Source organism: Diplotaxodon limnothrissa, linkage group LG1 (genome assembly GCF_057381915.1).
Source record: "Diplotaxodon limnothrissa isolate DT_005_m linkage group LG1, D_limnothrissa_male_GT1.1, whole genome shotgun sequence".
Classification (NCBI taxonomy): Eukaryota; Metazoa; Chordata; class Actinopteri; order Cichliformes; family Cichlidae; genus Diplotaxodon; species Diplotaxodon limnothrissa.
In genome coordinates, this window is record NC_140596.1 from 22,634,231 (window position 1) to 22,661,408 (window position 27,178).

At 38.1% G+C, this 27,178-nt stretch overlaps 3 protein-coding genes across 3 annotated transcripts; 2 read left to right on the forward strand and 1 right to left on the reverse strand.

Annotated features, from left to right (window-relative positions):
• Positions 1 to 6,095: 6,095 nt before the first annotated feature.
• Positions 6,096 to 7,563, forward strand: polr2l (RNA polymerase II, I and III subunit L). Its single transcript, XM_085355136.1, has 3 exons — positions 6,096 to 6,200; positions 6,654 to 6,758; positions 7,057 to 7,563. Exons 2-3 carry the CDS (start codon positions 6,664 to 6,666, stop codon positions 7,163 to 7,165), a joined length of 204 nt encoding a protein of 67 aa, XP_085211262.1. The 5' UTR covers positions 6,096 to 6,200; positions 6,654 to 6,663; the 3' UTR covers positions 7,166 to 7,563.
• LOC146639771 (cleavage and polyadenylation specificity factor subunit 7-like) lies at positions 7,261 to 13,797 on the reverse strand. The gene is made up of 10 exons (XM_085355124.1): positions 13,742 to 13,797; positions 13,373 to 13,543; positions 12,747 to 12,950; positions 11,635 to 11,738; positions 11,398 to 11,543; positions 10,969 to 11,299; positions 10,659 to 10,762; positions 9,436 to 9,580; positions 8,959 to 9,311; positions 7,261 to 7,781 (listed from the first exon to the last, which is right to left on the reverse strand). The coding sequence occupies exons 2-9, from the start codon at positions 13,460 to 13,462 to the stop codon at positions 8,963 to 8,965; spliced, it is 1,473 nt and encodes a 490-aa protein (XP_085211250.1). The 5' UTR covers positions 13,463 to 13,543; positions 13,742 to 13,797; the 3' UTR covers positions 7,261 to 7,781; positions 8,959 to 8,962.
• Positions 13,798 to 14,072: 275 nt separating this feature from the next.
• On the forward strand, positions 14,073 to 18,260 carry sdhaf2 (succinate dehydrogenase complex assembly factor 2). Its single transcript, XM_085355150.1, has 4 exons — positions 14,073 to 14,203; positions 15,143 to 15,366; positions 15,764 to 15,873; positions 17,877 to 18,260. The coding sequence occupies exons 1-4, from the start codon at positions 14,177 to 14,179 to the stop codon at positions 18,005 to 18,007; spliced, it is 492 nt and encodes a 163-aa protein (XP_085211276.1). The 5' UTR covers positions 14,073 to 14,176; the 3' UTR covers positions 18,008 to 18,260.
• Positions 18,261 to 27,178: the final 8,918 nt, after the last annotated feature.

Here is a 27,178-nt window from a genome sequence, read left to right on the forward strand (position 1 = left end):
ATTGGCTATTCCCCTTCCGTGTTTGGCTGCGCAAACCCAGGGCAGCTTTATGTTTACGCACACCTGACTCGTCCCCCCCCTTTTTTTTTTTTTTTTTTTTTTAGTAAATGGCAGACCACAGACTCCGTGGAGGTGCTGTGGAGAAAGGGCGCCACCGGTGGTTTGTGAATTATCAGCAAACGTTTTCAAAGAGAGCGGTGCTTTTTTTTTTTCTTTTTTTTTTTTCTTTTCTTTCAGAGGTTGCCGCTCCCCTTTGTGATGTCATCTAGAAAGACCCAGGGGGAGATCCGACAGTGATTTCTTTTTTCTTTTCTGTTTTGTTTTGTTCGCTCAGTTCATAGTTTGAGCAAGCTTTTCAGCTCTGCGCGCGATTCACAGCAAGAAACAACAGAAACGTCAACTTATTGAAGTGGGAACGGTTGTTCTGCGCATGCACGCTTTCTCACACTCGGTGACGACACTGGGATACATGGATAAACGCCGTTAATAATTTATTTTGCATGACATCATGACCCAATTCCCCCACCCATTTTTCCCCTCATATGACGTGCTCCTTGCAGATAATAAATCAAATCCATATTGTGTAAGAAGATCTGGATATGTAATAAAAAATTTCCTTTTGGGTTGTGCGCGTGTGTGTCGTCAGCTGGTACGGACCGGTAGCCTCTTAATTTGCAAGTTACTATCTTGAGATATCACTTTGGTCTTTGGATCGACATATAAATGGCGTCGGGGCTGCTGCACATCTTGCCGTGGTCTTGAAAAGAAGAAATAAATGCGAAAATCCTCGTGAGAACAAAGAGCCATTGCAGCCACAGGACTTCACTTTTACATGGAAAAGTGAACCAAGAGCTGAGCACTGGGGCGTTTTTTTTTTTTAACAAACATCTAAAAAAAAAGAAGCTTTTAGAAAAAAAAAATTTCTTTTTGTTTCAACTTCAAAATCTGTATCTGCGCACACACACACATGCAAACGTTTGTCCAGTGTTATGTAACTATGATGTAACCAAAAGAAATCAGATATTTAGAATATAAAATATATTTAGAATAAAGAATATGTTATACATTTTAATAAATGTATATTTATATAATTTATTTTATTATTGTAATTATTTGTTAATGTATTTATTGTTCATGTACCCAGTGACGCTAAAGCCTTGATTTTCCGCTTTAATTTGGAGGATGTTGCCTTTACGTTATGAATAGCGTCTCTAGCCTACGTCACTCTACTCTTACGTCTTATAGGTTGGGTAAAAGGTTAATAATTGATGGCCATACTGTCAACGACATACCAATACACCCCCGAAATCCTGTAAGATTAAAGTCAGCTCCTTTTATCCACAGAAACTGTTTTATTTGCAGTTAGCTGTCTGATTATCGACAGATAATTAAAAAAAATGCTTCTAAACGAAAAAACAAGTTATTTTAATGTATTAGCCTGTATTTGACTAGTTTAATGATCACAGTAATATAAACTCGATAAATAATGAAGGAAATCCCATTTATTTAGCCGATAATAAGACAGCGGGTCTGTGCTTGCGCAATAATCTCAAAAAGACGTGATCCAGGAGTCGACTCCCCCTAATTTGAGCACCTGATGGTACGTCCCAGTTTCTCGTCCTCTCCCTCTCATTTTCCTGCCGTCTGCTTTCTGCGTCCTCCATCTCTCCGCTGTCTCCCACCTTCCTACGTTAAGGACATTCAACTTTTGCCGTGTTTTCTGTACCACCCGTTATCCCTGTAATATATATATAGTGCTGCTGGATAGGTAGGTGAAAACTATATTTCCTCTATTAGATATTTCCTGTATAACAGGGGACTTTTTTGTTAAGCTGCGTCCAACATGCATTTTGTAATATTGAAGCTGAATAATGCGTTCTTTTAGTCTTGTCTTGTATTTATTCCTCTTCGTTTGTTCTAATTAGCATTTTCCCTGATTTCCTCTGTTGCAGTGACTGTACTCCTTATTTCTTTCCTCCATCTTGTCCTACATTTATAGCACAAATGACTCATGCGGGCTTTACAGAATAGAGAACAAGGAGGGGAAAAAAGATAAAATCTTCATGTTGCATTTCCACTATAGGCTCTTCTCACGGTCAAAGGAGTAAAGATTAAGCCTTACATCAGCTCTGCAGATGCAATGCTTTCCTCCCCCCTTGCCTCCATTATAAAGCTAGAAGATTGTCCCATGAAAAACCTTAACATAGGACGCTTCTGTGGCTTCTTTTTCCTTCAGTGGGAGATCGTGTCACAGGAGATGTCACCAAAATAAACAATTTCGAGCCCCTATAAGCACCAGAGCATTCCTATCAATGTCATATTTCCAAGGTCACATTTAAGGCCCTATCGCCTCACGACTGCTTCACTGCTGTAAGGTGAATCCATGATTATCAGGTGGTCTTTCATATGCCAGTGGCTTTACACTCAACAGAGCATATGACATGATGTCTGAGCCCAGTTTAGAGGGATAATCTGGCAATGTCTGTTTGCTGTCTTTTTTTTTTTCCTCAGTGAAGCAGCACAGAGCTGACCTTATAAAGTATCCTGTGACCAGACCACACCTCTGTCTCAGAGCTGATGGAAGCCAAAGGCAAGCCTGGGACTTCAGCTCCAAAGGCAGCACCTAAAGTGGAGAAAAAGGAGCCGGCTGCCCCACGCAAGTCTGACCCTGCCCCTGCAGCTCCTGAGCCGGAGCATCGCCCTCCTGCGCAGGATGGAGCAGCGGAAACAGAGACAGCAGCAGCAGGTGACGAAGCTGCAGCCTCCGGCACAGACTCTCTGGAACACCTGAAGCCCTTTCTTATTGGTGGGGCCGTTATTGCTGCGGGAGCCATTTTGCTCGGAGTATTGCTACTGGCGAGGAGAAATTAAAACCAAATCATTATCTGAAGTTGGGGTATTTATTGGTTGATGACTTAGATGGTCGCTGCTGATTGGTTCACAGACTATCATGATAAAGATTGGGGACTTTTTCTTTTTGTTTTTTTTAGCCCTGCTTTCACTTGTAGTGAATCAACTCATTTGATTTCCGATCAAGGCTGTATATGGAGCATAATTACACATATTATATGCATGAATTTGCTACAATACTGCATCTGAAGTGTAATTATATAATTATAAAAAACACACTCAAAAAAACCTTACGCCGAGCTAAAAACCTGAACTCTTAAAGGTAGCTTATTCAGCTGCTTTGTCTGGTTTAATCTAATTTGAACAAATATTGACAAAAATGTTTAAATATTTGTACATTCTTGCACCAGAAATGAGCTTGGTTCACTTTGCTAAAAGAAACACGTGAAGCCTCAAATCATAATATTGAACCTTTGAAATATGAATAGCAGCTATCAGAGTTCTAGGTTTTTACTTTACTTTAAAATGAGACTGTTGGAAGAGAAGAGCAGAGAATAGCTGGGATTGTGCACTGTGGTGTATTGAAACTACTCTGGCTAAATCATTGATAGCCTAATGGAAGGTACTGAGTTCCTCTATTAGTATAGAGCGTATGAGACATCGAACTGGCGAACACAAGCAAGTACAACACAATAAAAATTCAGAGAGAACACATAAGTATGCAGGGGTCGAGGAATGGCACATGAAGGGTCGTTGGATGTAAAATATGTATACTGTGGACCAGAGTATAATAGTGCAGTTATTTATTATTGTAGAATAAGCAGATCTATTTTACTGTCAAATTATATCACAAATCAATAACCTTTCGTGTCTTACACAGCAGCCGCAGTCATGCTGTTTCAATCTGTTTACATCTTACAGTAGATGTTTAGCTGTAGCAGGCTGAACAGCCATTAGTGTTGTGTATCAGGTTAAAAGCCTGCTGCCAAAACATGATAGTTATTTCTGTCCTCCCTCTGCCCCTCTTATGTTTTCTAAACCTTGTCAACCTCATTTAGGAATTAGTAATGAGAGCATCCCGAATACTCTTATACAATGAAAGTGTGGTGTGCATGAACTATTGTTCTATAGTTGGATAGAACTGTAGTTTAATCAAAAGGGAAAAAAGCAGTCTCGGTTTTTGTTCCTGCACTCATTAACTTGTACAGCTGTACACATTATTTCCAACTCACATTGCAAAGCTCATGGGGGGGATTGTCCCCCGTTCCATAAGTAGATGCATAAGACAGTTCTAACACATATTTAACTTTAAGGATATGTATACATTTTACACATTACTGGCCATTAACATTGTGCTAACACTCAGCACTCATCACTACACTTAGCACCCCAAGCATGTCCAAAACATAGATGGCCTATGCCAACACTGAAACAAACTTCACCTTACATTGTACAATACAGTGTACCAAAAAAAAAGAAGAAGAAGAAGAAGAAAATTCCTATTTTCATAATCTCAACAGCGTATAAATGCAATAATTCAGATAGGACTCCTCATTTAGCACACGTGCGGTAGCAAGTTAAATTATATAAACATTGTCATAATGTGTGATGTTAGTGATGGAAATGATGGCGATGTTACATACGATGATAATGAGGGTGATGGTATGCTGTGGTATAGTATGGTGGCTGTAATGATAGTATTGATGGTTATGATATATTTTTTTATATATTTATAACATATTTACCTTATGCACCCTCCCCTTAGCTCCCAAACTTCTTAATGTGTAAAAAGAAAGTGAAACCCAACTTTATTAAAGGTAGTGAACCAACCCAAGTGAGTATGTCTTTAATCACAACTTCAGCTTTAAATGGGTTATAAATGATACCCAGTTTCATCTGAACTTTATATTTACATGTCTATTAAAAATCAACAACAACATTGTTTATTTATGATGGCATAGTTGAACCTTTTCTTCTTATGTATATGTATGTGTGTGTGTGTGTGTGTGTGTGTGTGTGTGTGTGTGTGTGTGTGTGTGTGTGTGTGTGTGTGTATATATATATATATATATATATATATATATATATATATATATATATATATATATATATATATACACACACTAACTTCTGGTTGACTTAATTTTACTTTCTGTATTCTGTGATTTGTGATATTTACTACTATAATTTATTATTTTTGTATTTTGTTATTATTTGAATTTTATTCAGTTATTTGTCACAACAAAGTTTATAGTTCACCATGAATGTATCAGACTGCATCAGGTGTCCAGGAACGTCTTTAATCACTCTTTTATTACCCCTTTTGAGGCACATTTCATGTAAAGTATTAGGGTGTATTGTTGGTGTCAGGGTGTATTGTTATGTAATTCATTTTTACTCCATAATCAATATCTGCTGGCCCACGGAAACCATTATTGTGGTCAGGTCTACTTTGCTCAACACGTCCTCCCAGAAGGATGTTTCGTTAATGTGACATAGGATGTAGTTATACCGCTGAGAAGTATTGTGTCTGTTTTTAAGGCATCTGCAGTTTGCTCTATAGTTAGTGTGACAGCTTGCTTTCTGCTGAGTCAACTTTATGGTCATTTTTAGAGCTGTACTTATGTGATGCCAATGCTATATGTGAGATTTTCATAGCTTGGCTGCTGCTTTTCTATCATTTTGCCAATGAACAATTTACATGTATTATTAATAATATGGAAGCTATAAGGGTACATAGAAACTGAATTCTCTCCTAATATCTCCATAGGTCTCTCTTATTAATGTGTGTGTACAAGATAATTTACTAGAAAAGTGATATGTATGTCTAATTTTATTCGTACAAAGATGCGTTATAATGAAAAGAAACACCTACTCAAGCTTTTCGTTTTACCTCTAAATGTCATAAAATTAAATTCACTCCGCTATTGCAGATGAACAAAGGATAACCATCAGCAGGGAGGCAACACATTTCCACACATGAAGTAAATTCTCTTATTTGCACAAGATATTTTCCACATCACTTGTTCATAGATATAAATATTAAGTCCATACAGTTTAGGCTTTTTTTTTTTAATTTATAACTTAGCGATAATTCTAAATGTAGTTAACCTTTACCCATGCTACATCTCTCCGAGAAGTTTTGTGAAATTTTTCTAGATTATTTTTTTCCCCCGGATCTTGATGAAAAACAGTGAGGCCGAAGTAGTCCTTTATTTTGAAAGATTCTAACAGGAAGTCTTCTTGTTGTTGCGGTTGGAGAAAGCAAAGCTAGCAGTTACAACTTCTCCGGTGTTTGTTTCTCTCAGAAGACCATAACTTGTGTACTTTAGCGAACGATAGTGGCAACGGTGAGTAAATAAAACGTGACCTTTTGCTTTTTGTGGTAAACAACCAACACTGCGATTCGCAACATGTTAAAGCAGCTAAAGTTTTATGCTAAGCGCGTGGTTACGCATGCTGAAATGGCTAGCTAGGTGTTTTGTTCAATTAATTTGATAACTGCTCCTGAAAAAACACGCACAGATACAAAAAATATCAATAAACAACGCACAGGTAAACACCGTTTGGGTTTATCACCTTGCATAATTTATAGTTGTCTTAGCTACACACCAAAGATACAGTATTAGCATAATAGTGACGCTAGCTAGCTCGGAATTAGCCGGGCACCTACTAATACTTTCAAGTTAAACTTATCGTCGTTTTTCGTAGATCTACGAAAACAAAATTGGGTCGTTAACATCACATACGTGTTTGATACGTAATTTTATTGGGTAAGTTGAGCACCAGGTCTCTATTCACAGGTGTCTAAACATGATCATCCCTGTACGGTGCTTCACGTGTGGCAAGATTGTTGGTAACAAATGGGAAGCATACCTTGGTCTTCTTCAAGCCGAGTACACAGAGGGGTAAGACTAATACATTCTGTTTTGTTCCACTGACATTGCCTCTTAAATTGTAAGTAACTGTTGTATTATGGCAACACAACTTAGTAGCAGTGCAATCGCTGCACATTGAACTTTTTTCGTTTGTAGAAGTTGAGTGGTTTGAAGTCAGCTTGAAAATTAGTTGATGGATTAAGTGAATCATAATTTCATGAGGCCATTTAGACCATTTTCCTCAGTGTGTTCAGTAATGTCCATGTACTTATTCATTCAGGATATCATGCATTAGCTCTGACATTACTTGTTCTTCTTCCTTCTCAAGTGACGCCCTGGATGCCCTGGGACTGAAGAGGTACTGCTGCAGGAGGATGCTTCTTTCTCACGTGGATCTTATTGAGAAATTGCTGAATTATGCGCCATTGGAGAAATGAAAACTAGAAGAACTGTTTGGACTTTGTGCAGGCTGAAGTTTTGAGCGTTTGTGTTATTAATGTGATGCATTTTTCTAAATAAAAGCTGTTGATGGCATTGCTACATGTGCTTATACCTTTGCTGTCTTGTGTAGTTGCAAAGCTTAGTCCCCACACTTGTTCTATGCATTAAAACCAAGCAGCATGATAAATCTTGTAGCGAGACTTTCAGTAGTTTTACATTTTAATGTGTTAACAGTGGTCCAAACAGAGGCAGTTTAAATGATTTTTGTGGTCCCCAGTAAGCAGATAAAACAACTTGGATTTATGTTTATGGATATTTTTTTGTACATTTAATACAAAAAGTGATAAATTTTACAGTTACATAAATTAGGGGGCGCTTCTGTGCATGCAAGCTTTGAAAGTTGATGTCCCAGCAACAATTCTACAGTCTTTATCTAAAATTACAGATCGTGGAGAACTTAAAAAAGAAAAGAAACTCAGTACCTTCAAAGAAAAAAAGTACACCTTGGACTTTAGAAGATGCATATCCGTAGTTTAATCTGGAATTCTTCTACTTTTGTCCCAAAAAAAAAAAAGGCCTGTCTTTGCTCTGCTTCAGTCACAGGACTTCAGTCTAGGGATGGGAAAATAATACATTTTGAAATCCACAAATTTTACAAATCAGACCTACACTATACTAAACATAAAAGTAAATGTTTGTATGTTTTCAGAAATACATTTCCTAAATGGGTTCTGTCATTTTAGGATGCATCCTGTGGTGTTTCACACAGCAGTATTTGTGCTAATCCCTTACATATATCTTGACTAAAAGTTCTGCATTTGATCAAGTAAAATGTTTTCATTTTACTTGATCAAATATAGCTGTGCTCTGTCTGGTGCAGGCAGATTTAATAAATTGATCCACTGTAATATAGTAAATTTAGTGAGTTTCACTTTATGAACCATATACACATACATAATACAGTAAACTGCCAGAAGGATCCAGTCACCAATCCAAATATTTAAATTCAGATATTCAATCACTTCCATGACCATAGATGTATGAAATCAAGCACCTAGTCATGCAGACTGCTTCTACAAACATTTATGAAATGTAATGGAGCTCCTGCTCTCAGGACAACATACACTCAGGTAACACTTAACCATCTCTCTAAGTTCATATTAAACCATAAGTGACAGATGTGAACTTTACTGCTGAAGTTACCTCTTTTCATAGTACAGGCCTCAGATCTGATGAAAAGTACTATTAATATGAGAAGATATTAGCTATAAGAAGCTTTTATACATTTATAAACCAAAATGAAAAAACTGACACTAAATAATAAACTACTATTACATCACAGCACAAAGTGCTGCTAAATTCCTGAACAAATTGTTGAAGGTTGAAGGAAGTAAAGCACAGTTATTGTGCTCTACATGAATAAATCTGCATTATCAGGTTTACTGAACAAACTAAAAGATGTAAGTCTTATTTAAGTTTTTTGTACTTATTACTGTGTAATGAGAAACCTAACACGGATGACAGAACTTCTTGAGAGCAGGCGACTTGTGTTTTTTTTGTCACCATAAGAAAAACAAAAGGTGAAATAAAAAATGGCTCATTTGTTCAAGTAAGTTGTTCCAGTGAGTTAGCAATATCGGAATGCAACCTATGTGGAACACACCTGGGCTTTCCTTCCATCAGAGGTCAAAATGTCTACTGGAAAAATAGTAGATATTCCAAAAACGTGAAACTGATTGATGGTAAAATATAATTGTAGTGTACAAATTAATATTAGTGAAAAACTTACCTAATTAGTGGTACCTGTCTTTGTGATCTCTGTGTCTTTCCCGTTCCCGTGAATACGCCTTTTCCCTTTCTCCACTCCAGGAGTGCTCCAGGTGTCTTCGAGACATTCCTGCATCTTCACAGACAGAAGAATAGTCCCTATCACGCTCTCTGTCACGACTCCTGTCCCAGTCTCTATCACGCTCTCTGCCACGACTCCGTTCCCGGTCTCTATTACGCTCTCGACTCCGTTCCAGGTCTCTTTCACGGTCTCTTTCACGGTCTCGGTCACGGCTCCATTCCCTGTCTCTGTCCCGCTCTCGCTCTCTGTCCCGACTCCTGTCCCGGTCTCTTTTTCCAGAGCGACTTTGTTCACTGAAAAGAAATATGGTTTTGTAACAAAGTAAGAAATCTAATGCTAGGTCCAACCTGAGTATTAGTTCATATACATACATATATGGACAACAACGACAGCGTTTTGATAGGCAGTTATACAAACCTGTAGCCATAGTTGCCCTGGATAGAGACTAGACAATCCTTGAGTGATGTGACCAGCGTCTGGCATCGCTCATCTCCATACACTCTGGACTGCTTAATGATGGCAATGGCAGTTAATAGTGTTTCCATGGCCACCTGCAGGTCTCCTGATGTAGAAATTTGGGAGATATTAGAAGCATTTGTTTGTTTAGTAACGAAACACTTTAAAGTTCCTAGGGTTAGGTTTAATAAAAAGTTTTTGAAAATGGGCGACAGTTACTACAAAATTCATTAAAGATAGGAAAGTATCTCGGAACAGAAGCAGCAGGGAGGCTTGTTGAGTCAGAAGACATAAAGCCTGGCCTGAGGTGATGATTCACCTATGTGTATACAGAGACCCAGAGCACGCAGCCAAAAAAAGGCTGAGAGGGCTTTGGGATAAATCTCTGCATGTTGTTAAATGTGCCAGCCGAAGCTTCATCTTAAACTCCTCTCAAATCCCAAGTAGAAATAGAACTAAGAAAGGCTCTTATTTCACTCTGATAGAACTAGAGGAGGTAACAAAACGTTTGAAGAAAGTAGAAATTAAAAGTGTGCAAAGCTAGAAAAACATAACCAAAAACCTAAAGGTCCCAAAGACACAGATTGTGTTGTAAAAGCGCTGACAATCAAATCTGATTAAACCACAACCAAACAGTCATGTTTTTCTTATTTTGCCACAAATATGCTAAATGTACTAAATTCTTGAGTTACTCATTATTCTTTGTATCTTTCTTCAAAGGAGCCAGTCTTTCTTGTAATTTTTGCAACTGCAGTATTTTCAATAAACTGAACTGAAGTGGAGACCAAAAAAAAAACAAAAAACTGGCAGGCCAAAATAATAATAAAAAAAAACTATCTATAAAAAGTCATGTCCTTAAAAATAGGAATAATCTACCAAAGAACTAGAACTGTTGCAGAGATCAGACTGATTAGCATTAAAACAGCATTTTCAGAGCCTTTCAAATAATGCATAAAGTCTGTAATGATTTATGTACACAATACGGTATTTATTTTTTATCACTAGTAAAAACATGTATTCCAATTATATCTAAGACAAAAATATACTATGATATGTGTGTGCTTCCTAATTCAAGTGCAAGTTGTGTGGAACAACTTTACATTTTGAGTGTTTCTCCAACTGTCTGTTAATCATTGATAATAAGCATAAAAAAAACCCTGTGTCCCATATGCATTTATACTTACCAGCTGTTGCACCACTCACAGCTTTTGTGATGGCACTGCTGGCAATGGTTCTGTTTCTATTCATAAGCTCCTCCAAATGTTGATCTGAACTTTTAGGTGTGTTTCTGTAAAATAGGCAGTTATTAGTAAAAGTAACTAATGTTTTAATGTTTTCTTTTTTGTAACTTCTAGTCCTAAGTAATCTCTATTCTCATTTATGCCTCTCTGTATCCTGTTCATTGGTTCACGTTCCACTGGAGGTTTAATATGATCTCTCTGTAAATGCCTTTAGTGTGTCAGTGGCTAAAAAAATTAAATAATGTGTTCTCACGTTTGTTGGCTGTAAGCTTTGCTGCTGTGCCCATCCTGTGCTGGGCTGAAGTATGTGGGATGCATACCAAGAGACGGGTGGCTTGGGACAGGGACTGGATGAGGAGGGAACAGCGGGGCTGCCATGAGCGGAGCGATTGGCATATGTGGAAACAGGGGAGGTGGATGACCAAAAGAAGGGCCGGGTAATGGAGGAAAGCTGTTAGCAAGTGGATGGGATGGAAAAAGTGGAGGTATAGCAGACGGGGCGGTCTTCTGTGCTAATAATACTGAGAGAATCTCATCTGACGAATCAGATTCCTTGGTTTCTTTGTTAGTTCGCAAGGGTACACCTGAAAAAAACAAAATACATCTCCATGAAAAATGTTATCCTGACATTTAGTAATACAAACTAAATATCAGGGTGTTGTGAGAGTCGTCTTCCCCTTACGTTTGTTTGCTTCCTCTTCAAAAAAAGCAAGGTTCTGACAAGTGGCATAGCGACAGTCTATCCTTTCCCCGTTGATTTTACACTGTGGTACTTTTTCCAACATTAGTTTTAGTGACTCGTCTGACGTTATCACCACTTCTGCAAAGCTGCATCACAGAGTAGGAGATAAAATTTAAAAGAAAAATACAAAAATGCTTTATTTTTTAAAGGTTTCTCTATATTTTACACAATACTCACCCTCTTGACACACCATTACTTCTGTCCTCAGCAAACTTGATGTCTGCGATGTTCTTCACACCCAACCCTTTGGCCATAGATGTTAGGTCATTCTCAGTTACCCACTGCAAGGATGAGAAGGTTTGTAAAAAAGAAAAAAAAACTGGTAGGGGGAAAGTCATTCAACTTTATGGTAAATGGTAAATGGCCTGAATTTGTATAGCGCTTTTCTAGTCCTTAAGGACCCCAAAGCGCTTTACACTACATTCAGTCATTCACCCATTCACACACTGGCGATAGCAAGCTACATTGTAGCCACAGCTGCCCTGCGGCACACTGACAGAGGCAAGGCTGCTGGACACAGGCGCCACCGGGCCCTCTGACCACCACCAGTAGGCAAACATGGGGTTAGTATCTTACCCAAGGATATTTGGCATGCAGCCAGGTGGCAGCCTGGGATCGAACCACCGACCTTCTGATTAGTGGCTGACCTGCTCTGCCACCTGAGCTACAGCCACCCCATATGCCACCCCTTTATAGGTATAACAGATCATCTACTGCAGCAGTCCCCAACCCCCGGGCCTCGGACCGGTACCGGTCCGTGAGTCGTTTGGTACCGGGCCGCGAGAGTTAAGGCTCAGGTGTGAAATGTATGTTTTTCAGGGTTTTTATCGGTTTTCAGCGTTATTTTGTTATCGTTTTTATCGTTTACTCGGGTTTTCCTTGGTCTTTTCACGTGTGTTATGAATAAATTTTCTTTTTTTCAGTACCGGTACAAGTTTTATTTTGTTGTATTTATCCGCGACACCTTAAAGGCCGGTCCATGAAAATATTGTCGGGCATAAACCGGTCCGTGGCGCAAAAAAGGTTGGGGACCGCTGATCTACTGTATCTATGTAGCCTTTGCTAGTTTCTCCAAATGTTTTAACACATTTGGAGAAGAACTGGAAAATTACTAAAGTAATGCCAACTGTGTAAACAAATGGCAAGCATGGTATAGTGTGCTATCTGTCTTGGCATTATATAAAGAATCTAAAATCAGATTATTATTTATTGTTTTCCAGTAATGTTTAAGTATTAACAGTGTTTCTAAAATGGATGAAAATGTATTGGCAATGCAAAACTCAACTCACCCATGGGAAATGCCCAACATATACAGAAAGTCTCCTTAGATAGTTTGCTCTTTTTGGAGTATTTGCTTCTGTTGATTTATCCTCTTCCTTAGCTGATGTCTCCTTACGTAAGGACTCCTTGGTAGCAACATTCTTGTCTTGGTTAACAGAACCGGTTAGAACGGCATCAAAAAGTTCATTTGCTTCTGCAATTCTATCCAAATCCTGTGAAGTATAGAAAAAGAATAATTACAGCAGTGGGCAAAAGTCTTGTCAATGCTGCATATGATCACCTTTACTTTTCAACACACAAACTCTGTTAATTTTGTCTTTTAAAAAATATTTAACTAAAGAAATATACAACTAAAGCCCAAAGAAACTATTCCAAATCGGTTCTTTGTTAAATTTCATCCTTTTAGTTAAGTATTTTTCATGTCATAGGTGAGTTTTAAGTAGCTCAAAAACATACTAACATATATTCCAGTATTAGATAACGTAAAATTAAAAAAAATTAAAGGATGTGGCACCTTCCTTCTAGGAAGATATGTACCGCAGTTTTATTTTTGACCGATTGTTTCAGTAAACATTATGTTTGATCGTTTCATAAACTGACCCTTTTTTTGCATTGATTTCAATGCCAGACTCACCTCGTCGTTTTGATTCAGGTCACTATATAGATCTATATCTTTGTCCTCGGTGCTTGGTCCAGCTGCATGTTCTCGTCCTGCAGCAGCCATCCCGTGGGCCGAAGATAATTAATTACTTGCAATCCAGCTAGTAATTGTTATTTGTTTTAAGTGCAGCTCGCACATGCACACCTTAGAAATTAACACAAAGGATGCACTTTTAGAATTCAGAAATTTCACTTTTCCTTATTTTGTTAGCTAACGTTAATGTTCCGCTGGACTTAAAATAAACATACTGTGGCTAAAACTGAGTGTGACAAACCGAAAATATAGTTTGCGGAAATAAATGATAAGAAAGCTGAATTATGATGAAAACTTTCACAAACATACAAGGTATTTCATAGCACGAGCTACCAGTTTACTTCTCATTCGTTCTCTGATCAGCTTAAGCTAATGTTGCTACTCTGGCAGTTGGTGCAGCTGACATAGTCACCGGCTGAAAACAACAATCGACTTTTAGTTCCTGTAGTCAAGTTGGTTTAGTTTTTGGTAAAGGGTCAAGCATGTATTTAGCTAATGCATTTGTTTTTGAGTACGAAAAATAAATAAATACACAGATTAACTATATAACCTCTAAAGGTCCAACTGTGACGCCAGCTACGTTTTCCTGCAGTTAAACAAAACCACGTGTGGGCTGTGTACAGCCCTCCCTCCGGTAGTTTCCTGTGACCGTACTTGTGTAATTTCTGTCAGACAGCAGAAAAACATTTCGACAGGGGAGACGGATACGTCAAATTTGTGGACCTTAAAAGAACCTGGGTTAAAATGCTCTCTTCTATTGTCGCGAAAAGGGTGAGCTAGCGAGTAATTCGTCATTTGTGTATTTGTTGCTTGAAATCTGAATCTGTGGCCGTCGTAACGTCAGAGCTCGCCGTCTAATTCTAAACATTTTTAGCGTTAGTACGTTTAATGTTCAATAACAGGACGCAGTAACAGACTTAATAGTATTAAACAAACGGTTCAGTATTTCGCGAGGGTGTGGCATTATTATTGTCAGGGTTGATTTAGCTCTGGTGCAGAGAGGTTGTCCTCCTCATTTTCACTCCAGTCTTTTTACCTGTTTTGCTAAGCCGCTCAATACTTACTTACCATTCATTCAAGCATAAAATATACACCTGAAATGCGGGATGATCTTTGTTTTAGTCAGTTTGCTCGTATTTGTCAAAAAGCACGAGGAAGCATGGAACATGTTTATTGTGATGTGTCTACCTGTGAGTAAATGAAGGACATTGTTTGCATTATAATGTCTAACACTACATGTAAAAATATAAATAAAATGAATAATGAAACATTTGAAACAATAACACTTAAATTGGAAGACTGAAAGCCAATTTAAATTAAACAGAAAACACAAATTCTAGATCATAAAATGAGAAAATGGTAAATAAAGTTGGATGCTGATACCTGAACATAAATTGAAAATACTTAAGAATATTTAGTCTCAGCATGACTCACAATTATCAGTGATGCAATGTCAGCTGAAAAATGCGAACAGCAGAACACAGTCTCTAAATTGTTCCTCATGCAACTTATTAAGCTGTAATGGCAGTTTAACATGTAGATCCAATGCCTGTATTAGCTTTTAGATAATAATTGCTACCACAATCTTGCCCAAATACAATGTTTGTTAGTAACTAGAATAATCGGATGTACTGACTCAGCACGTTCAGAAGACACAGTGGATTATTTTACCTATCACATGTGTCTTTTAATGTGTGCTTGTCCCATCAGCTGGTAACCGGGATGTGTCAGGCTGCTTGGAGACCAGCAATCACAGGGCTGGTGTCATCTCGTGGTTACCGCGGGGACTCTCCCGAAGACACAAAGGTTGACCTGATTGAGATCCCTTTGCCCCCTTGGAAGGAAAATCCAAGCGAGCCCATTGACATCAAGAGACGCCGCCTTCTCTACGAAAGCCGCAAGAGGGGCATGTTGGAGAACTGCATATTGCTAAGGTTGCTGAATTGTACTGATTTTGTCCGTGACCTGCGTTGTTCATTCATCCATCTCAGCTTTAAAGGATGTGTTTACATCCAGTATTTTTTTAAGCACGGTTTTAAGTTTGCCTACCATCGATCTTTGCTCCTTCCTTAATCAAATCCAGTGTAAATGCGATCAGTGACAATAATTCATATCACTGATTTTTAAATACATTCTTGAGAACATTTGAGTTTAAAATGAGGCTTTGGTGCAGTCTCATAGTAAAAATTTCATTGTATATGTGAGAATAATATTTTAAGCATTTTCAATCATTAGAGCTGTTTTTTAAGTTTTTGTTTATCATTGTGAAGGATTTTTTTCTCAGAAAACAGGAAGGAAGCTTCAGATCCTGATAAATTTTCTGTCTTGTAGCCTTTTTGCAAAGCGATACCTGAACACAATGACTGAGAACCAGCTAAAGCAGTATGACAGGCTGATTAATGAACCAAGTAACGACTGGGACATCTACTATTGGGCAACAGGTGAGAGCCAAGTAGTGTTTTTCTTTTTAATTTTGCAGACTCATTTTCATGTTTTGTCTCTGTTCTAGCTCTTAGTTGTTTTGGAAGTGATTTTAATTTTTTAATGCTTTGCAAATGTCTTCCCAAAACTCAGCTCTCTTCATTAAGTCCTCCAACACCTCCCTACAGCTGCTCTTACAACCCATGACAATGTTGGGAATGCTGCTACAACATGAAAAAAAAAAATGACTGTCTTTACAAACTCACCTTCAGTTAGCTCCCTCCACATGTATTTTTAAAACCAAATAGCACTTCTGTTGATAGTTGTAATTAGCTATTCTTCTATGACCCCAAATCCAAAAAAGCTGGAACGCTGTGTGAAATATAAAGTTCAAACAGATTTCAAATCTCATTACTCCACGTTTTATTCAGAGTAGACCATAGAAAACATTTCAAATGTTTAAACTCTGAAGAAGAACATAAATACAGCTATTTTGAATTTGATTCAGCAGCAACATTTTTTTTCTCTTCTTTGAAGAACGTTGGGGAACTTTCAGGACTGGAATCTTGTCCCATTCTTGTCTTATTTAGGATTTAGATGTTTTACAGTCCTGGCTCTTTTTTGTTATATTTTACATTTCACGATGCTCTAAGGACCTGGGCTCTTCTGCTACAAAGCCATGATGGAGATGATGAAATATTCCAAGTCTTAGGAATTTTACGTTGAGGAACATTATTCGGAAAGTGTTCCACAGTTTAGTGCGGATTCAGGAACCTCTGCTCATCATCTGCCTCTCTAAGATGCTCTTTTTATACTCAATCATGCTACTGACCTGTTGCCAGTCAGAATCAGAATACTTTAATAATCCCTAAGGAAATTATGTGGGTTACAGTCCCTCCAAGACGATAACACTAACAGACTGAACTAATTAAATTATGCAGTATATTACAAAGTTAATAAAATATAAGAGAAAGGTCTAACATCTATACAAATAGCTCAATTTAAATATCAAGAATATTAATTTAACTAAATAGCTGCAAAATGAGGATAAATAAAATGGTAAAAAAAAAATAGAATAGTGGCAACTGTAGTAAAATGTTATTATTATTATTATTATTGATTTTTCTTTTATTGTTACTTATTATTATGTTGCAGGATGTTTGAGTTCAGATGAGCAATGAATGAAACTGTATAAAAAGTGCTACACAGATAAATAAACTTGCACATTAAAGCACTAAAGTTAGCAGAAGATGGAAGTTTGGGGCCAGACATTACTCAGTTACAGATATCTAAAAAGCCTTTGACTTGTTTGCAGCAACAAAGAAAACAGCAAAAGTCAATTTGTTTTCACCTTCTAACAACAAAATGTGTAAAACTCCAGTGGCTATGATTATTTATTATTATTTTGGTTTGTTTTAACTGACAGATAAGAAATAATAAATTGTATTTGGAATAATAGATGATGATGATGCTGTTGTTATAACAGTGCTTATAAATGAACTACACTTCACTTACTGTTTTTAAGCTTTATCCTTGGAACTCATTTACTTTTCCTGGATAACTTGGCTTTTTACTCTTGTAATTTACTCTAATTTGTTCCGGTCATTTGCCTTTTTGTGTGTGAAAACAGCTGAAAACAAAATCACTGTGAGAACAGCCTGAGCATACCAAACTGGCAGCATCTCTAGACAAATAAACTGTTGCAGGAATTCTGACAGGACTGGGACAAATAATTACAAAGCTGTTACTAAGTGATTAATTGAAATGCCCCTTTTTTTTTTTTTTTTACATTTAGAAATTAATCAACAGAATTTTCAAAGTGACATAGATGTACTATTGGGATGAAGAGGGAATGATCTTATTTCAGTTGATGCATATTGTGCTGCATCTTATTATCACTGAGGCAAAATATGTTCCATCAGCCTACATCCGTTTCAATTTTATGCTCCTATATTGTTCTAAAATCGACTGAGGTGATTCTTTATTTTATGCTCTTTGCATCCTGGTCTTTTTATACTTACAGAGGCTCAGCCCACCCCTGACGTCTACCAAGGAGAGGTCATGGATATGCTGAAGGAGTTCACAAAAAACCGCAATCATGAACAGAGGCTGGACGCGCCCAGCTTGGAGTACTTGGAGAAAGAAAACCAGTGAGGTCTTTGGCCTGCAAGGCCTTTTACAGAGACTCATTAAATGAGGGTTTCGGAGTGAATGTGAGTGTAATAAATCTTTACAGAAATGCTTCAGAAGTTGAAACTTGCTCTGAATATATTGTATTATAAATGTGTGATTCAGTGATGTATATTCAAATTCCTAGGTTTGCTAGAGGCTTACTGAAGAAGCCACCTTTGACTAATGGCTGCAAGATGATTTGGAAATCAATTTTACTGTGCCTATTATTGACATTGTGGGTTATTTAATAAATGTTAATGCTTGTCTCTTTGCATTGCTGTGTCATTCATGACTGTGATTGTGCCTATAATGCCACGGTATTGGATCACGTGACTGCAGGAAGCCATGACTGACAATATAGACACTATTGTTACATAAGGAAGGTTGTGCAGCCTGCAGTGTGGGTTTACAGACACCAGAGGGAAGCAGATCCCTTCAGTTTCAGTGTCAAATTCAAGCTCCGGCTGATTTCAGTGTGGCGAATGGCTCGCCTGAAACCACACATATCTCACGTACCTTATTTTTAATGCAGGATGCAATGTGAAAATATAAGCTATCTAAATAAATTACAATTAAATTTAAGCTGTGTATTTTTAAGCCTTTATTTACAGTAAAAATACTTTCTGTCAAGCTGAGTTTTGCAATCAAACCACATATATTATTGGTTAAAACCAAAAAAAGGTTGGGTTTTTTTTGTCTCCCCTTCTAGTAGATATGCATGTATTGACTAAGGGGAACATTTTTTTTTTGTCCAGTTATGTGTCATGTCTGTCCAGTGGAACCTTGTACTGAGTGCAGGAGGGAAATGCCCTCTGGCCAGGAGATGTGCACAGACTCTAAACAGATGACAAGCCCTCCTGTGTACGTCCATCGAATATTAATGCACACATGACTTGCAGCCAAGGTGTTACACAAACAAGGCAGACATGAGACTGAGGCAAATATATTCTCCTTTAATAAGGGAGAATATGTTGAGGAAGAATGACCTTCACTTGTTACATTGTCAGCTTTTCCTAAAATAGACCGAGATGATGTCAGAAGGGTTCCCCTCTGTGTGGTTTTTTTCCGTTTCACTGCCATCTGTCTCAGAGCTTACCTTTATTGCGAATGGAAATTAACCAATACTTCAACCATGAAGTTTATTTCTTTTATCCATTTCAGAGGAAAGCTAAACTAGTATGCTACATACACTTTTTGCAGTGGGTGTAAAGGCGATCAAGTGTTCACTCACCGAAAAGGTTGTGTTTGAACCTTCTGATTGGCTGAGGTTTGTATGTGCAGAATTATTTGCATGTTCTCCTTGTGCTTTTAAGGCTTTCTGTGCACATTTCAAAAACATCCATGTTAGATTTACCAGTTATTATGTTTACTCTGAAGTGATCAATTCATGGTGCACCCTGACTCTTGCCTTGGGTAAGCATGGGTATCTATTTAACCAACGACATGGACAGATATATATTTATTTATTTATATATATATATATATATATATATATATATATATATATATATATATATATATATATAAAGACTTTTTGGGTTCTTTTTGTTCTTTTCTTAGTTTAATGCTTGTCAAAAAATGTTAAATTATGTAAGAACATGGAAAAAAGTCCAAAGACAAGGAAAAAAGTTTATAGCAGTAACTAGATCCACCGTGACTGGCTCTAACAATAAAAGACAGCCTACACGTGATTACTCAATCTAATAGCAATTTCAATGTGATTGATAATATAACGTAATAATATGAATGACACTGGGGTCTTTTTCTTATAAAACAGCTCCTTTTACATTCATTATTAAAGTTTATTATGCACCTAATACATGTGCATTAAATACTATACTTAAGAAACCATTAAAATCATTTTACATTGTCACTTACACATAAATGACCTCAATATTTTTATCACCATTGCAGCCGAGAGACCTGAATGTGATCCACTGTTGGTGTCACAATTCCTTGCCTTAAAAGAAAGAATAACACCTTAAGATCCCCCATGCAGGGGAAGCACAATTCAGGTCTTTATTGCTTTGAGGCTTGTTTAGAGTGTATATTCATCAGTTGCCCACACACACACCCACTGTGTCTATCTGTAGCCCGCCGCTCCTGTCATCCTCCACTGCTGCTTCCCGTGTCGTGACAGCTCTCTGTTTTATCCTCAGCACTGCCGTCACCCTCTGCTCCCCTGGAATTTCAATCTCATGTGCTTTTGTTTCCTTATTCCACCAGCACCACCTGCAGCAGCACCCCTAGTGCGCCTCTTGTCTTCCAATGCCTGCTGGAGAGCTGTGCGCATAAGAAAAGTGTCGAGCGAGGAGGCATGCCCGGTTTTATTCTGAAGACGGAAGTGTTAGATAAGTTGGTAAATTGAACACCCTCTGTCATCATTACATGCATGCACACTTGCAGTGAGACAGTTTAGTGTGTAGGAGGCAGAGCAGGCAATTTGCTTAATTCTAGAGATCAGTGCCGATTCTAAAGATCCATGTTAATTACCCTTAAAACCAAGCCTCTTTGTTGTTGTTGTTGTTGTTTGCCTGAGCTGAAGGAAGAGGAAAGCAGGGAGCAAATGTGATTTTATGTATTTCCACCATTGGATGAATTAACTGAAATTTTATCTGCTGATATGTGTATTTGGAATTAAGCTTCTACACAGAGGTGGATGGAATCAACACCCAAAACTCTTTAGACATCTTTGGACGAAAACTGCACATTAAGAGCTCTTTGCAAACAGACCTCTGTTACGTTAGATAGCATTTTGATGTTGGTTGGGTAGCCAACCAGCCACATTGTTTGTGTTATTTTACTGACATAGATAATCATATTGCAAACCTTTAGGTTGGTCTTGCATAGAACAATTTAATTTATGGTACTCCCCTTCAAGCTAGAGCTACATGCGTATTATTTTCATACATAATGTTCTTCAGACCAGCTACTTTTTTTCTCAAACTTGAAGTACATAAAACAGACAATACTTCTGTAATTTTGATTAAATTGGATTATGAATGCATTCCATTTTCTTAACTGGTTATTCAGCTTAGAGTCACTGAGGAGCACACAAGGCAGCACACAATCACGTGGCAAATGTCATTTTTTGTAACAAATTTGTCACATGGTTCAATAAATTCTCCATTTTCAAAAAGTTAAATCTTTCTGGCAATGAGTTCATTTTCAGGCTTTAAGGGGTTAATTGACTTTGAAACATGGTACCGTTTTTGGTGCTGGACGGGCTAGTCTGAGCATTTCATAGACTGCTGATCTCCTGGGATTTTCCCACACCAACGTCTCTGGGGGTTTACAGCGGATGGTCTAAAAACATTTTGAAAAATATTCAGAAAGCCGAAGATCTCTGAATAAAAAAGGCCTTGTTGATGCCAGAGGTCAGAGGAGAATGGACATACTGCTTAGAAGGCAACAGTAGCTCAAAAAAGCACTCATTAAAACCAGTGTATGCAGAAGAGCATCTCTGAATGCACATGTTGAACCTTGAAGCAGATTGGCTACAGCAGGTGTAATTCCTGCCTGCTAAGAACAGGAATCTCAGGCTACAAGTCAGATGGGCTCATCAAAACTGTACAACAGAAGGTTGGAAAAATGTTGCCTGGCCTTTTGAGTCTTGATTTCTGCTCTGATATTCAGATGGGTCAGCATATGGCAACAACATAAAGGCATTTTCTTGGCACCAACACCATAGCCTAGAAGAGTTGCTGAGCATATCCATTCCATTATATCCACACTGTATCCATCTTCTGACGGATGCTGCCAGCAGGATAACACATCACAACACTAAGCTTAAAACATCTCAAATTTGTTTCTTGAACATGACTTAAATGACTTCGACAATAACCAGATCACCATCAATAGAGCGTCTTTGGGATGTGGTGGAACTGGAGACCCACATCATGGATGTGCAGCCAACATATCTGCAGCAACTGTGTAATGTTATCATGCCAACATGGACCAAAATTTTTAAGTAATGTTCACAGCGCCTTGTTCAATCTATGCCACAAAGACAAGGCAGTTATAAAAGCTAAGGTCCAACACACTACTGGCAAGAAGTGGCCATGGATCTCAGGGGTCTAGGCCCACCTAAAAGAGTGACTACACCCCCTCAGCTGCATTTTACTGATGCACTTCAACTATAAGTTACACTAATTCATACAATTTGGTAATGAAAACCTGAAATATCACAGATAAGTTACTGTAATGTGAGCACAGTAGTTCTGCATGAGTTGAGGTAATCAGCACGACTCTGAGGAGGACACTGAGCAGATATTGAGAACTAGTTTCAAAGCACGACTCTACTGAAAAACTGCGAAACAAATGTAAATGTGTTGATGACACTGTGCGCTCACAATCATCCGTCCTACTGTGTGGAGAAAAAGTCTCTATTGTTTGTCTCCCCCTTTGCCTCTGCAATCTAAGATAGATATTTTTGCACTTTTAGAGTTGTGGCTAAATGTCTCCATGACTGTACTATCATATATAGCTGTCCTGAGCCAAATGCCTCCCCCAGTGTCAAAGTTGGTTGCCCATCCAGCACGTATGGTCTGCTCCTGACCCTGGTAGCCAGTAATCAAAAACTTAAAATAAAGACTGAATTAACTATTACTGTGAAATACACGTGTGAGTTAAAGTAATATAAATAAAAGAAAATATGAAAAATTCATACAATACCAGACCAGAAGTATCTTTGTTTTATATATACATTTATATCATTATATACACTGTACAGATTTCAAAAAAATAAATGGTCAATATTTAACATTGTGCACCCCACGGATGTGTAACTACAAAGAGAAAGGGAGTGAAACAGGGGGGTTTGTGATATCAAGGATAGATATCTACAACCCCATTAGTAATGATGGTTCTTTTTCTCTTTTTTTCTCCATACAGAACATTTTCACAATCATTTTATACAGTCAGTATATAAATTAAAATGTTGCTGGTTAACCTCTCTTTGTCTCAAGCAGTCCCTAAAGAGAATGCCCTAAAACAGAAATGCGAGCTTGTCCAGTAAACTTTACCAGTGTTTGGTTTTTGGCCAGTGACGAGTGTAGAAGACAATTTTAGCTCGATTTCTTAAAAAAATGTATCAAACCCTGACTGATCTTTAACCAATATTTAAATTGCATTGATTGACTTTCACTAAGCCTTTGGAATGTAATGCTTTGTCAGCAGGGCAGTACATCAGGACAGACAGATGAATATGAGAGGTGGTTATTTTGGGATGCTCCAAGGCTCTGCTCTGACCTGAGATGTAGCTAACAGTGAAGCAAAGAGGTGATGATTATCTCCTGTCTCACCTTTTTTCCCCCCTCCTCCCTTCCTGACACTTGGAGAGGGAGCGCATATGGTGAAGAGCAAGGCGTGACGGGGTTCATAAGGCACACACAGAATACTTTGTGCCAGAAAGCATGTGTGCACAATGGGGGTGTTTTGAGGGAGCATCAGCTGTGACGTGAAGGAGCAACCCTTCGTTTTTTGGCCTTGGTGAATTAGATTGGTCCACTTAGAGAGGCGAGATAGGGCATAGAGGAAAAACGTCTTCAGCTGCTTTTGTTTAAACTGAAAATCTGGTGTATGGCGGTCAAATGGAGCAACTTTTATCTGTGGTTGTTGTAAAGCTTTTTTCTTGTGACCTTCACTCTCAGCTCATGTATAAGAGATCTAAATGTCCTCCAAACATGAGGAAAATAAGCCTGCTGTGAAGAGAGGTTTGTTCCAGCATCATCGTCAACAAGTGCAGTGATTCTTCAAGAAGTGACAACTTAAAAAAAAGAAGAAAAGAACATACTTCTCTGTACATCTGGATTCATACAGAATAAAAACAGCAAAGAATGCTGTTCAGTATTAAACTGGCAAAATAGAACTCAGTGCAGATATACACACAGGGACTCACAGTAAATACAATCACACAAACATAAGTTCAAATACTGACATTCAACCACGGTGCAAACACACACACATACATCCAGTAGACAAAAAACAAACAGTGGAATGTAAAAAGACTTTTCCCAACCCCAGGTGTTATTACTCTCATTTGTTTCCATTCATCCCAACAGCTCGTGTCTGTACAGGACTTGAGGGAGGTCGCATTCAGGCAGCAAAGATGTTTAAAAAAAAAAACTAAATAAAGACAAACTCTGACTTTACATTCCCAGTTCTCGTTTCAAACAGAAAGGTGACAGGGCTTTCTCAACTGCAGCTCCACTCCCTGTGTCCGTTACAAATCCTCCAAATGCTGCTGTCTTTAAGTCTAGATTAACGACCCAGTTGTAGTCCATGATATTCCTGGGCTCTTAATCTCTTGACAATGTCTGCAACTTGTGGCTGCAGTCTTATTTTGTATTTTGGGCATATTTGTAATTTGTAATCTTGTAACAGTTTATAAACTTTTGATTTCATGTGATTTCTTCTCATATTTTACTGCATGTATTCATAAATTGTCAGTTCATCCCAAAAAAAGAGTCTAAAGGTTCATGGTCAACCTTGAAAACACAAATCTCAACTATATAAATACATTTTTAAAAAACCCTCAAGGTCTGCTTTCTTTTGACTACTACTGACTATTACTCATGGCTGCCCAGAGCGGTTTGCTCAGGCGGAGCCTGCACATACAATCTGAGATTTCTTGAGAGCACAAAGTGGCATCGCACCAAAACAGCCAGTTTTAAGTTACTACTGTAAGAAATATTTTTCTTGTAGTTTCTGGTCACTGCCACTGATGTACTGGACTTAGAGAAACTTGCTGGTATTGCATATTGGTGCAATGCCATGGTGTAGGATTGGGCACTTTATCACCATGAGATCTTGGAGATGGTTAAAAAAACAGCAGTAAAAAGCTAGAAAGAGGACATAAGATCTCAAAAAATGTTTTTCCAATCTATCACTAGTGTTATCAAGCCATGCATTAACGGTTGGCTGCTGTGGTACCACAGCAGTGAAATGTGATGGAAAAAAGTGAAATTCTAGTTGTAGTTTATATTTTCTTATAAACTCGGAAAACGTAGTGGTAAAAAAAAGAAAAAGAAAAAAAGAAAAAAGGTTTAAATATCAGGACATAAAAAACATAATCTGTCCTAGCAGGTCTTACAATGAGGTAAATACAACCTCACATGAAGTATAAAACATACTACACAGTCTCATTTTTTAATTCAAGAAACATTAAGCCAAAATGCCGAAACAGTGTGTGTGAAAAACTATGTGCACCTTAGATGTTTGGTCATAGCGCCACATTTGGAGAAACCCAAACACAGCAGATCAGCACAAACATCAACTGTCAAGCACGGTGGTGGAGGGGTGATGATTTGGGCTTGCAGCCACAGGACCTGGACACCTTGCAGTTATTTATCAAACTATTCTAGAGTCAAATGTGAGGCGATTTGTTTGACAACTAAAGCCTGGCTGCAATAATATCCCAAGCACAGCAGCAAATCTACAACATTGCAGAAAAGCTAAAAATTAAGGTGTTGCAAAGGCCCAGTCAAATTCCAGCTCTTAACCTCAAGTTATTGCTGCTAAAGGCGGTTCGATAAGCTTTCTACACACTATTTCTTCATTTTGGCTTAGTTTCAGTTAAACTAATGTGTTGTTGTGCATCTCAGGTTGTATTTACCACATGTCAATAACTTTTAATTATGTGCTGGTATGTAAAACTTTAGAACTGAGAAAGGGTGTACCTTTGCTTTACCATGTCTATATGTCGTCAACAATTTGCACAGATTGTTTTCTGCTCTCAAAGAAAACCATTTACATTGGGGTTTCTGGACTATATCCATTTACCAAAACACAACAACGTTAAAAATCAAAGTGGTAAATTGTTTGACAATGAAATCCTCTGTTATATATTTCCGGCAGTTAGTCTGATTTTCTGAGCTCAAATCTTTTACATGTGAAACTGAAACTAGCTGTCTTTTTTGAGACCACTAAAGGGCGTGTTAGAAAGTTGTGTATGTGTTTTGGACAGACTGACACTAACTTCAGTGACCTCCACCCACATGTTCAGCTAATCTCATTTTTTGTCATTGTTATCAAGGGCAGTTTGGTTTTCGACAATATTCTTTGTTCAGCCGTGCAAATCTAAAATATTTCCTCCCTCACACACACACACACACACACACACACACACACACACACACACACACACACACACACACACACTCGCACACACACTCGCACACGCACACACACGCATTATCCCCACACTTCCACACTCATGGAAGCTGCTTTTTGCTTATTTTCTGGAAGAACAGGTTGATTCTCTAAGTTCTTTCGAAACAAAACTCATTAAATAAATAAATAAAACACAACATTAATCACTTTACTCTTTTTTTCTGTCCATCGGGAGTTAAAGAAAATAGGAAAGCAGTTTGACACTTGCCCCTTTTAGACCAGTGCTAAATGTTCATGTTCATATCCTTTTTTTCTTATTTTTTTCTTGACGATCTTCATTTGGGGTTACAGCACATCACCCACAGCACGCACAGACGACAAAGGGTTCCAGCCAAGGGAGAATTATTACAGTGGTAGAAGGAGGAGGAGGAGTGAAGAGTGAAAAACATGATGAGTGACAGAGTCCAGTTCCTGTCCATTTTAAATACAGCCCATCGCTCTTCTGTTGCCTGTGCCGCTTTTCCTGATTTTTTTTTTAGGCATTTTAAAGGAATGTCGGAAGAGAGACAGAAACACAGAAGGATTCAAACAATCAAGCAAACAATCAAACAAACACACTGCCACAGCGGATGGTTGGAATGCCTGTTTGATCCATTTTTGGTTGGTAGTTTGTAATTACGGGTGTTAAGAGGTACTGCTCTGATGTAAAACATTAGGGAAACGTGGTGGAAGAAAAAAAAAAGAGAAAAAAAAAGAAAGATGGAACAAGGAGAGCGTATGACATCAAAGACATTTTTAAGTTCAGACAAACGGATGAGACAGGGTCAGGCGGGAATCAGATCTTGACAGGGGTGAAATTTAAGGAAGGTGTCATGAGAACTGAAGGCGAGGAATATCAAAGAGGCCTGAGAACAAAGAGATGATAGATGGTCTGAAGCCCAACAGTGCATTTAGGTAGTAGGGGATATGTGCCGAGGGCAGGGGCAGGGTGGGGGGATTCTTCAGGGGAAAACAATGTAGGCAGGTGGGCTGCTGGGTCCT

Excerpts from the sequence above, each read along its gene's own strand:
- polr2l (XM_085355136.1), top strand. The coding sequence starts at position 6,664 with ATGATCATCCCTGTACGGTGCTTCACGTGTGGCAAGATTGTTGGTAAC. Across the intron at positions 6,759-7,056 it reads CAAGCCGAGTACACAGAGGG|TGACGCCCTGGATGCCCTGG; the intron begins GTAAGACTAATA and ends TTCCTTCTCAAG.
- sdhaf2 (XM_085355150.1), top strand. The coding sequence starts at position 14,177 with ATGCTCTCTTCTATTGTCGCGAAAAGG. Across the intron at positions 14,204-15,142 it reads CTTCTATTGTCGCGAAAAGG|CTGGTAACCGGGATGTGTCA; the intron begins GTGAGCTAGCGA and ends TTGTCCCATCAG. Across the intron at positions 15,874-17,876 it reads CATCTACTATTGGGCAACAG|AGGCTCAGCCCACCCCTGAC; the intron begins GTGAGAGCCAAG and ends TTATACTTACAG.
- LOC146639771 (XM_085355124.1), bottom strand. The coding sequence starts at position 13,462 with ATGGCTGCTGCAGGACGAGAACATGCAGCTGGACCAAGCACCGAGGAC. Across the intron at positions 11,739-12,746 it reads ATGTTGGGCATTTCCCATGG|TGGGTAACTGAGAATGACCT; the intron begins GTGAGTTGAGTT and ends TCATCCTTGCAG. Across the intron at positions 11,544-11,634 it reads AGTAATGGTGTGTCAAGAGG|CTTTGCAGAAGTGGTGATAA; the intron begins GTGAGTATTGTG and ends TCTGTGATGCAG.